Source organism: Stylophora pistillata, chromosome 9 (assembly GCF_964205215.1).
Source record: "Stylophora pistillata chromosome 9, jaStyPist1.2, whole genome shotgun sequence".
NCBI lineage: Eukaryota > Metazoa > Cnidaria > Anthozoa > Scleractinia > Pocilloporidae > Stylophora > Stylophora pistillata.
The window spans coordinates 31,307,964-31,320,227 of record NC_142527.1 but is presented as its reverse complement, the minus strand read 5'-3'; the positions used below and the strand labels follow the sequence as shown (position 1 = coordinate 31,320,227).

At 40.5% G+C, this 12,264-nt stretch overlaps 1 protein-coding gene across 2 annotated transcripts in view; it reads right to left on the bottom strand.

Annotated features, from left to right (window-relative positions):
* Positions 1-9,363: 9,363 nt before the first annotated feature.
* LOC111326308 (tachykinin-like peptides receptor 86C) overlaps positions 9,364-12,264 on the bottom strand; it is a 30,055-nt gene continuing 27,154 nt past the window's right edge. Inside the window, exon 3 of one of the 2 annotated variants that reach the window (XM_088732925.1) lies at positions 9,364-12,046. In XM_088732925.1, coding sequence (XP_088589051.1) covers positions 11,019-12,046 — 1,028 coding nt within the window. In that variant the 3' untranslated portion in view covers positions 9,364-11,018. The remainder of the gene's footprint in view (positions 12,047-12,264) is intronic. The other variant, XM_088732927.1, reaches the window with a different exon arrangement.

Genomic DNA, 12,264 nt, shown 5'->3' with positions numbered 1-12,264 from the left:
ACACGTCTTTTCTTTCTTACATGCAGCCCTGCCCTCAACACATATGGTTTTCTAAAGTGCTCTTGTCGGGGCATGTAAATTGGCCGAGACTAAATCGTTCGAAGCAATTACCACTTGCGGGATCTGATATCAACATATCAATTATGTCATTTACCTTCTGACATCCTGCTATGCGTAGTTTCTGCTTCTAGTAGATCAATCCCTTTGATTTTCCTTTTAATTATATTGATCCTGTTACGAGGATCGAATTATTTTTACTGAATCTGTCACGCAATCCCAGACTTTTCTAGAATTATCTATAATCTGTAATATTCCAGAAACTTCTTTCATGTGACTCAGCAGTTTCCAAAAATAGTACAACTTGTAATACGCTATAAATAGTAATAGAACATTCTAGATAACTAAAGTAAATGTATAAAAGCTGGCTTGTGAGAAGTACAAAAGAGATTTGCCCAAGGGCTTACCCTCGTGGCTTGCTGACTGAACTTGTGGAAGCTATGATATGACAAGGCTATGACCTTTTGACCTTGCGATATCCAAAGAGAAGAAAGAGATGAAGAAGACGATAGTCGAGAGAGGAAGAAGATAGAGAATACAGAGTTTACTATGGAGTCCTCCGAAAGAATTTGTGTACAAGGAAAGAATGCGATAAATCAAGAAAGCCAAGCGCTGTGGTCTTCAGTCGGCGGATGTTGGAATTGGAAGTTGATCAAGACGACGAACTCGTATACGGCATGAAGGATTGTAAGCCTGCTTTATGAACTGCTTAACTTAATCTCTAACCTAAGTAGATTAAACAATGTATAACTAATAAAATAATAGTTAAAATGGGTAACTGCCTGTTGTTACATTTTTGTTGCGTGCCATATATCGTACTCGGGAGCCTATTTTCATATATGCTTTGTTAGCGGACATTTTTTGGTCATTCGTGCACGTAACAATCCTGCAAGGTTGAAACTTATACGTTTTTTTAATATTGTCTTTCTCTTAAGGTAATAGAATAAGTAATGACTTCTTGATACATATCACAGTCTTGATTCTCCCTGGACAGCTTCATCTTCAGGTTGTAAAGGGGCATGTTTGGACGCTAAGATTCGGAGGCGACTGGCTACTTTTTCTACTCATCATTCTTACAAATGCGGTATTGATCTTGGTGCTCAAGGAGATGTACAGCCATGGGTTGAAGGCGCTGTTGGCGTGGCCAGACCAAAAGCACACATACATGACAATTGGCTGAAGAAAGGCTGATAGTTTGTAAAGCAACTGTTTGGGGCTGCGTCGGTGGGGGTAACGTTGAAATGGTAAATTGGCCACCGTAACGATTACAAAAGCTGATACTTCGAACCTTAGCCCTTCGTCGGGGCGAATAGAGGAATTGTGCATTGTGTGTGCTTTTAAAGGCAGAAAATGGAGCTACGTTATTGGTGGGAACATGGCAACGAGAAAAACACGAATAAATTAGTGGAATGAAAAGCTTTCGTTGATACCTGTGGGATTTAGACTGCCGGTTCGAAAGATGAGCTTTTGTTCAAGAGTTTTACGGCTTTCCGTGCTACCTAAGTGTAAGGAAAAACCACAGATTGCCATATGTTGCTTAGAATGATTAGGTAAATTAAAATGTCTAGCGACTGATTTCGACTAGGGATTGGCTGAAGAGTTACCTCAATATTCCATGTTTGCATGACAAATATCATGTGAACCACGTGTGCAGGAAGCCAGCAAAAGGATTACGCACAGGTTACCATAATGAGCATCCGAACCACTCTTCTCTTAGAAGTTTCGTGTTGCTCTCGATTCCCTGTTAAATGCTGATTTCCAGGTGCGACATGGAACCATAACCTCCTCGCAATTATAGTGTACAGGAAAGAATTAACACTCAAAGGGATCAGATAGTTCAACACCACAAGATAGAGGAATAGGCCTCGGATAGCCTTATATGGATCACTCAAAACATAAGTATCTATCAAGCAATTTTGGTCATAGTTTTGCACGGTTTGAACAGCTGGAAAATGGACATTAATACCTGTGAAACCATCCAAATAAATGGACAGTTAGTTTAGGTTTTCGAAACCAAAGATAGCGGCTGAGGGGATGAACGACTGATGGCATAGTACCTATCGACTGCCATGAATGTCAGGCAGAGGATGGACGCTGTTAATGCAGCATAGGCAATGTATACCACACCTTTGCACATGACTTCTCCAAATACTCCTGGTATCATCCATAAGCCGTCAGTATGAACTTGGGCAATCGACCAGGGCATCACAACCAATCCCACCAGCAAATCTGCAATGGCCATGTTGACGAACATAAAGCTTGTCACATATGATGCACGATCCTTGCTGTAGATAGCGCTATTTAAGCAATAGCGAAAATCAGACCTGAAAAAAAATTAGGCCTGTACGGGACTCGAACCACTGACCTATGCGATACTAGTGCAGCGCTCCACCAATTGAGCTAACAAGCCAACTGGGAGCAGGCTGTTAAGTTGATTCGTAATAAACCCGTGAAAGTGATAAATGAGATACAATGAAATATATGAAGTTCATATATTTTGTACTGCGGTATTAGATACATATGATGCACGATCCTCGCAGTAGATAGCGCTATTTAAGCAATAACGAAAATCAGACCTGAAAAAAAAAAAAAAAAGAAATCAGGCCTGTGCACGCGGTCGTGGATGAAGCGTTTCGTACGACCAATGTATTGTTGTTTGCAGCTGTTACATGTGAGCTGGTATAACACATTTCGTCGTAAACATAATCCGATGTTAGAGATGGGGCACTTGTCACTGGTGCATTTGCGTACTTTGGGGGTTTGGGATAGGGCGTGTCTGAGGGTAAAGGACTTGTGGGAAATGCGTATCGGGATGTTTTCTTTCTTAAAGATGTTGGAAATCCTATGATTTAGTCGTTCAGAAATGTATGAGATCTTGAGGTACGACCATTCTGTGTTGGCAGGCTGAGAGTTGCTTTGAGGGTGCTGTGGGTGTTTTGATTGTTCTATATTGCTCTCCGGGTAATGGTTGAGGCGAAGGATGCCGTCGAATGCGTTTAGGTGTTGTGTTGCAGATATATGTTAGGAGCATCTGTCTTCGATGCGTTTCGCTCGTTGCGGATGAAATCGAGTTTGGATTTGGTGGGGATAGCTGATTGATAGTGGACGAATAGTGGTTTCTTGGCTGGTCTTTGGTAGAATTCGAATGAGCTGTTGCCATCCTTGGATATGGTGACTTTGAAATCGAGCAATGATAGTGACATGCCATTGGGTGTTGTTTCTGGTTTTTCAATTTTTCAATTTCAAGTTTCAGATTAGGGTGTACATTGTTTATTACATGGTGGAAGTGATCTGCTGTTTCTTCATTGGTTGTCTGGAGGTAAATATCGTCAACATATCTCTTGTAGGGGCTTATCATTAGGTGTGAGGTGAGGGCGATGCTTTCTAGTTTGTCCATGAACAGGATGGCCAGTATACCTGAGATGTTAGAGCCCATGGGTAGGCCTTCTCTTTGGCGAAAAACTCGATCTTTAGTTATTTAGTTTTGTTATTTAGCGTGACTTGGAGGAGGTCTGAGATGTGCTGTTTAGAGAGGTAGAGTATTGGGTTCTGGATTCTATCTGTGGCGTTGGTGATGGCTTCTTGTATCGGTATTGGGGTGTATAGGGATACCACATCGAAGCTGCATGGATATGGTAGCTGTTTGTTTGTGGTGAGGTCGCCAGCTTCGATACATCTAATGAGCTCGAGGCTGCTTTCCAAATGGGCTGGGACATTCTTCAGCATCGGTTTGAGGGCGTTGGCAAGAAGCCATGAAATGCATTGGGTGGGTCCATTGATGTTGGATACGATAGGTCGTATTTGAATATCGGGGCCTGCTTTGTGGGTCTTGACTACATCTTAGAATCTGGGCAAGTCTGTGTTTGACGCAAGGAAGCTTTTTTGGACGAAGGCAGGAATTTTATTCTGTAGGCAGATCTTCTTCCTATTTTACCATCTCGTTTTAACGCTCTTTTACACCCTTTGTTTATACGGTCCATCATTAGAGCCATTATTATGTTCCATTCACAGTTTATCTCTACAGCTTTCACACTTAGTCACGCCTTTCACACACTTCACAACACACTCTTTTTACATATATATATATACATATAAAGTGTGACTTGATTTTCGTAGAACAGTGCTCAATACATAGAAGTAGAGCGAAGTATATATTGTGGGAAGAAAAAGACAAGTAAACTACAAGTTCATCCCTACAAGCCTGTTTCGTGGTCGCCCACTCCCACAATATATTTTCCTTTCCTCCCACAATATATATATATACATATAGATATTTTGTGGGAGGAAAAAGACAAGTAAACTACAAGTTCATCCCTACAAGCCTGTTTCGTGGTCGCCCACTCATCAGGGGATTTAATGCGAATAAACTTTACCATTGCTTATATACAATATAATTTGCATGATCTAACTAGTCTAATTCATGCAGCGCGAAATTGACAGTTTAGTTGTTGCGTAGGAGGGCTTTGGTTCTGTGGCGGCAAGAAGACACGAGTTCATTACGTTTGTTTAGTGTTGATAGTTCGGGCCGGCAGATGATTAGGAATTTATCTTTGAGGCAGAGGTTACATCTTTTATTTGAGCTGTTGTACGGTGAGTGCGATGAGAGAATGCGCCAGGAAATAAAGTGATCGATGTTGTTGTCTTTGAGGGTCCAGATGTGCTTGCTGAGTTCTGTAGAGTTTCTGTGTTTAGCGTGGCGGAATGATGCGGTGTGGTTTCTGTATCTTGTTTTGAAGTCATTCTCTGTGAGTCCGATGTACGTTTCTGTCGTGTTGTTGTCTTTGCGTGTAACGGATGTAGGGATGAACTTGTAGTTTACTTGTCTTTTTCCTCCCACAAAATATATACTTCGCTCTACTTCTATGTATTGAGCACTGTTCTACGAAAATCAAGTCACACTTTATATATATCTATATATATATATATATATATATATATATATAAGCGCTGCATATATATATATATATGCAGCGCTCCCGGAGTATTTTCTTATCCCTGATGATGCCGTTGATCGGCGAAAGCGCAGATTTATGAAAAATTTTACTTTTTACAGCAGTGTAGGGCTTCATTCGATTAATTTGTATATATTTCAGTGTTTTTTACATTCAATATGCAAGTAGCGATTTCCAACTGAACACCGATTTTGTCTAAATTTACATTCAGTAGAGTTCGTCCGGTTAATTCGCTTCGAAGAAACCGAAGACTACTCTAACACAGAGAGAGAATCGTGAGAGAATTTGAGGAGGAAGATTATCTTGTGGTCGCGGACTCGCTCGGAGTGATCTGATCAACGGCAAGGGGCATTGTGGCGCGCTACATCAGAGAGGGCAGGATCCAGGAGAGATCACGAGGAGGTAGAAACAAGGTGCGCGTGGATGATAAGATGAGAGATTACCTACAGGAAATCATCAACGAAAACTGTTTACTCACACTTGCTACCCGAGATCCATGACCGCACCGTGGCAAGGACATTAGACAGGGTCCTCTTCTGAGTGAAACTTGCGAGGCCCGTTTCTGCTTCCTGCTGAAAGAAACAGACTTGATGTGCTGAAACTTGGCCGTGGCCATGGCAATTCGGCCTATCAATGGATTTGTGTTTTCTTCAGCAGCTGTAGGCGGAATGAATGTTGCGTGTTTCGATAACTTCTTGGCACAGGCGAGGACAAATTTAGATGCCAATGAGGAGGTGATCTTTGCGTATGACGGAGCACCGGCCCACCGAAACCCGGTCATTCCCGCCCCAAATACGGAGCTTAAAACGCTTCCTCCCTACGGTCGTTTCCTAAACATCGTGGAGCAGGCAATAAGCTGTTATAAAGCGACGTCAAGCTGACATCTCATATCCGCAAATTCAAAGACGAATGGATAACGGAGATGAGGCCAGAGCTAGGGGAATCCCAGTGGGGGAGTTTCGAACACAGCACCTGCTCGGAGGTCTGCACAGAAACATCGACACTGTGCATGCGGTTAAAAGTGCGCAGTGATACCGGTTTATGCAGACCTATCTGCCAAAATGTTTGAATAGAGAGGTTATTGAAGGGTAAACTGAAATTCAAAACAAAATGATTTTGGAATAGATATGTTTCAATTGAAATTTAATGTGTGAATATTGAAAATAAAAAACGCTCAATTTTTTGTACAAGCGCATAAATAATTGTCTTATTCATACTAATGCTGTCTGGGAATGCTATTGAATTGCAAACAGTGTGATAAAAATGTCAATGAATGCTATATGCACTATATTGTTTATTTACTGTCTCTATTGACTTTTAAGATGGTGTAAATGACTTGAAGGTTACCGCAAATGAGAGTATTTTTCTCTTTTGTTTGACGAATGACGCATAAGAATGCCCAAAATTGTTATTGAATGCTGGTGAAAATGCAAAAATCGTTATTGAATCTTGTTTACGCGCAAATGACGATTTTTTCTCTTTAATGATTGTATTTTCACACAATTGTTCGCCTTTTAACGCAAATGAATACGTATTTTCTCGTAATGAACAGCAAAAGGTGTAATTTATTCAATGTCTGAGTCTGGTGGTTTTTACGATCATTTACTTCATCGTAATTTCTAACCAGGAACTCGTTACCCACTCGATAGATTTGAAGTTGCGGCAAGAGTACCATATAATCCCATACATTAATTACGCATTCAGTCTTTGTTCAATTAAAACAATAGCGATAACAATAGAACTCCGCAGAGACTAGTAGTCTTTGTTTTCAAAATTTGGATTTTTTTTCTTAGTCTTTTTTTTAAACAGGGTAAATTTGGCGCGTTTTGGCTTTGCAAAACGGAAAACTCAAGTAATTTTCCAGAGGTTTTTAATTTTGAAATGTAACTGAATGTTCAGTTTCGCTTTGAAAGCGTAAAATTGGCCGGAAAATAACGTTAAGTCTACGGTCAGGCTTTGAAGTTTGTCAATGCAAAGTTTAAATGAATGTTGTGGCTAACCTGTTCTTAATATAACTGCCAACAAGACCGGTTTCAACGTGCGCTTTAACTGTATTACATTACGGTGGATCGCGCTTGCTAAAGGAACAAAATAATTACTAGTTATTGCAAAATACAAGTAGAAGGAATAGAAACGTAAACAACGGAGGAAAAGCAATCGGACAAGGAAAAACACTTAAAAACGTTGTATGATCATGTAGACACGAATGACGTAAAACTAGGAGTTGATCGCAGTAAAATAACTGACATTGATCTCAAGGACTCTGATACTCAATGCTGAATTCAACCTAGAAGCTTACACAAAATGAAATTAAACAAAACAAAATTCTACGAAAAAATCTAACAGAATATAAATCAACGTGAGTGGAAGAATGCGAAAAAAAAATAAGAAAAATGTGTATGTAGAAGCATAAAAATGTAATTAGGAACGAAAATAGGAAATCACTAAAAATGGGAATGTCGCACTAGCTCCTAATGTCTTCGAAATCCTCCTCTCCCATCTTAAAACTCATCATGAAAAATATGTATTTACTTAATATCTATCTTGTTGGTCTGATCAGTGTTACTAAAGTTTGGATCAATTTCATTATCTAAGTCATTGCGCGCCTACTCTTCCCCTAACTAAGAGGAGTAGGAACACACAGTTGCTTAGATACTGACGCTGATGCGAGGATTTCTTCTTCACGTAGTCATCAAATTATTAGTAAATGTTACAGATAATGGAAAAGATCAAAGTCTTGATTCTTCCTTGACAGTTTCTTGTTCAGGTGGTACGAAAGCAGTTGATGTTATGACGCTGTTACTCGGAGACGACTGGCGGGTTTCTCTACACACCATACTTTTAAATGCGGTATCCATCTTGGTGCTCAGAAAAATGTACAGCCACGGATTGATGGCGCTGTTGGCGTGACCAAACCAAAAGCACACAAACATGACAATCGGCTGAAGAGTTACCTCAATATTCCATGCTTGCATGACAAATATCATGTGAACCACATTGGCTGGAAGCCAGCAAAGGGCAAAAGTGGAGGTAACAATAATCAGCATCCAAACTATTCTTCTCTTTAGGGTTTCTTGTTGCTCTCGATTTTCAGTCGAATGCTCATTTCGATGTGCACCATGGAACCATAACCTCCTTGCAATAATAGTATACAATAAAGACATCACAATCAAAGGGATCAGAGATCAGATAGTTGATCACCACAAGGTAGAGGAATAGGCCACGGATAGCCTTATATGGATCACCCAAAACATAAACAGATAGCATGCATTGGGAATTGTGGTCTTCCACGGTTTGACTAGCTGGAAAAATGGACATTGAAGCCAGTGAAAAGATCCAAATAAATGGTACAGTCAGTTTAGGCTTTCTGAACCAAGGTTTGCGGCGGAGGAGATGAACAATTGTATAGTACCTGTCCAATGCTATGACTGTCATGCAGAGGATGGACGCTGTTAATGTGACATAGGCAATGTATACCACACCTTTGCACATGACTTCTCCAAATACTCCTGGTATCATCCATAAACATAGGGGAGTGTTGTCTATCCTTTCTGGTTCACCCAGGCTGAGGTCCTGGCATTCATTGTAATGCCTGAGCATGTCTGGGATATATAGCAAACTTAGCTTTTCTGTCACGGTCAATATAGGGAAATGTTGTTTATCTTTTCTGGTTCATCCAGGCTGAAGTCCTGATATTCGGAGTAATTAAGTTTCTTTGACTTTGACAGGTTAATCTGGGGAAGTGTTGTCTATCCTTTCTGGTTCACTCAGGCTGAAGCCCCTGCATTCAGAGTAATGCTTGAGCGCTTTTGGGATATATAACGTGAAGAAACTAAAACCACATAAAACCACCCACAACTACCTACAGCCACCTTCAGAATACTATTGTGTGACAATTTGTGACCATTTAAATGCACACCGGAAATGTTGTCGCATGTCTCGCATGTCATGACCAGGGAAAAACACCAAGAGAATTTTTTACACGTAGTTACTAAAACAAGGAATTACCTACAATGACCTACAGTCGACGCAAAACCCACCAAATCGCTGAAATAATTCGCCATTTAGAGCCACAGAAACGACAATACACAGCAAGTGAGATAGGTTTACATTTATTTTGAGCTCTAACTCAGACATTTCATGATATAAGTTTACGACGATAAGACTCTTCAATATCCTCCCATACATTCCTTTATATTTCGAATAAACAACCAGACTCGTCGCTTGTCTGGGCTCCCTGTGGCTACATCGCAAATAATTACCCGAGTATAACGTATAGTAACAGTCGACGCAAAACCCACCAAATCGCTCAAATTCGCCATTTAGAGCCACAGAAACGATAATACACAGCAAGTGAGGTAGGTTTACATTTATTTTGAGCTTTAACTCAGACATTTCATGATATAAGTTTACGATAATAAGACTCTTCAATATTCTTCCATACATTCCTTTATATCTCGAATAAACAACCAGACTCGTCGCTTGTCTGGGCTCCCTGTGAGGTATACGGAGGATTAAACCTGACCGGAAACCCAAACCCATCCCAACCCACGGTTATTACCCACAGGGTTACCTCGGGAAGGAGGTGAGTGTAACCACAGCTAATGGTAAAGGAATGTTGTTTTCGATTGAAACCGCCTGCGGGTGGGCAAAGGCAACATCAGTATTTAAATGAAACTGTCAATTTTGTGCGAAATAATTTCGTTGAAAAGTAAGAGTAAAACAAGTGAGATAAAATAATACTAAAAGTAAGATAAAATGTAAATCGCCCTATTTAGCGTTCATTTTACTAATCCATGTTTTACTAATCCATGTTTTACTAATCCATGTTTTACTAATCCTTGTTTTACCGAATCCATGTTTTACTAATCCATGTTTTACTAATCCATGTTTTACTAATCCATGTTTTACTAATCCATGTTTTACTAATCCAATCCATGTTTTATCAATCCATTCCATGTTTTACTAATCCAATCCAGTCCATGTTTTACTAGATTCCATGGCTATCCAGCAGAGAATGGGGAGTAAAAGCACCGATTCTCTGCTGGATACCCAGGAATTTTTTTCGTTGCTAAGAGCGCGAGGCTCGTTACGCGGCCGGTAACCGTTCTTGCGTGGATCACAGGCACTAAATCCATCATTTTTTTGTATATAATCAGTAAAACTGAGGGGAACGATTCTTTATCATCAATGCGAAAATTATAAATATAAAAACCAAATTAGTGTACTCCGGCTGCACAAGGCAATTGTGCTCTTGGAGTGCACTTACCGGCCAATTCTAAAATTTCCACCACTATGTACCTTCACCTAGGTACCTCGTTTGACGACGACTAGTTTTACATTATTGATAAAAATGAAAGATTTGCATAATAACTTTGAATTTTAAACTCTAACTACCTCCAGTCTCCCGGCTAGCTCAATGGATAGAGCGCTGGACTATTGTGCGGGAGGTCGAGGGTTCGGGCCCCGGCCGGACCAACACTCAGGGTCTTAAAATAATTGAGAAGAATTTGCTACCTTTCTATGACATCAAGAAATGGTTAGATATTCTAGTCTTCTCGGATAGGGACGAATAAATGGAGGTCCCGTCTCCTGCAGGGTTGGGGTAGGAAACGTTAATTTCCCACACACGAGATTACTGTGTGATGGATGTTCTCCACTGGGGTGGGATGAGAGGGCCACAGGATTATCAGTTTAACAACTGTGAAGTGCTACCCTCTTGAAATAAAGTCTCTCTCTCTCCCTTTCTCTCTGGAGAGAGATAACTTGCTGTCAAAATTGAGAACGAAAACAATAACAAAACAAAATCTGATCCCTTCTTATATTGTTGGCAGCCGATAGAGCAGTTGTCTAAATTAGTTGAAATTTTCAATTTCACGTTAATTACTTAGCGTATTACATTTATCACACCGTACATATGGGGTGATATTCGATAAATTTTAAGAAAATTTCGCTTTGTTAGGTATAATTACCAAGATTAGTGATAAATGTTTCATGTTACGACAGAGATTACAGTATTGATTCTTTCTGGACAGCTTCGTCTTCAGGCAAATGGGCATTTGATCTTTTGACACTGAGACTCGGAGGCGACCGGCTGCTTTTTCTACTGACGATTCTTGTAAATGCCGTATTGATCTTGCTGCTCAGGAATATGTAAAGCCATGGGTTGATGGCGCTGTTGGCGTGACCAAACCAAAAACACACAAACTCGACAATCTGCTGAAGAGATACCTCAATATTCCATGCTTGCATGACATATATCATGTGGACCACATGTGCTGGGAGCCAGCAAAGGGCAAAGGTACAGGTAACAATGATGAGCATCTTAACCACTCTCCTCTTCGAGGTTTCGAGTTGCTCTCGGTTTCTAGTCAAATGTTCCTCTCCAGGTGCAACATGGAACCATAACCTCCGTGCGGTAATAGTATAAATGACAGAAATAACACTCAAAGGGATCAGATAGTTGACCACTACCAGGAGGAGGTATATCCCTCGCAGGGCCCTGAATGGATCACCCAAAACGTAAACAGATAGCATGCATTCGGAATTGTGGTCTTCCACGGTTTGAACAACAGGGAAAATGGACATAGAGGCCATTGACAAGATCCAAATAAATGGTACTGTCAGTTTAGGCTTTCGGAACCAAAGATGGCGGCGGAAGGGATGAACAATGGCATAGTACCTATCGACTGCCATAAATGTCAGGCAGAGGATGGACGCCGTTATATTGACAAAGGCAGAGTATACGATAACTTTGCACGTGATTTTTCCCATTATTCCTGATATTATCCATAAGCCGTCGGTATAGAGTTGGGAAATCGACCAGGGCATCACAACCAACGTCACTAGCAAATCAGCGATGGCCATGTTGACGAACATGAAGCTTGTCAGCGATCTTACTTCAGGTTTCTTCCACACAATATAGATGAGGAAACCATTCCCTACAAATGCTACGAACATCGTGATGGCGTACAGGACTGTGAGGATAACCACCTCGGTCTCTTTTAACGTCATCTTCGGTTTCTGTTTTTCTGTTGCTAAAATTAGATAAGATGACCTTGATATTACTATTTGATGAATCACGAGTTAACAGCCGTAGCTCCTTAAATGTTATCTGATAGCAACCTCCTTTTTTGAAGATAAAATAAACCACACGCCTAACATCAAGCAAAACCAATTCCGCTAAACATTTACTGGATAAAGGTGAGGCTGTGAGCAGTAAGAGGAATCGATTGGGAATTTATGGGGAAAACTT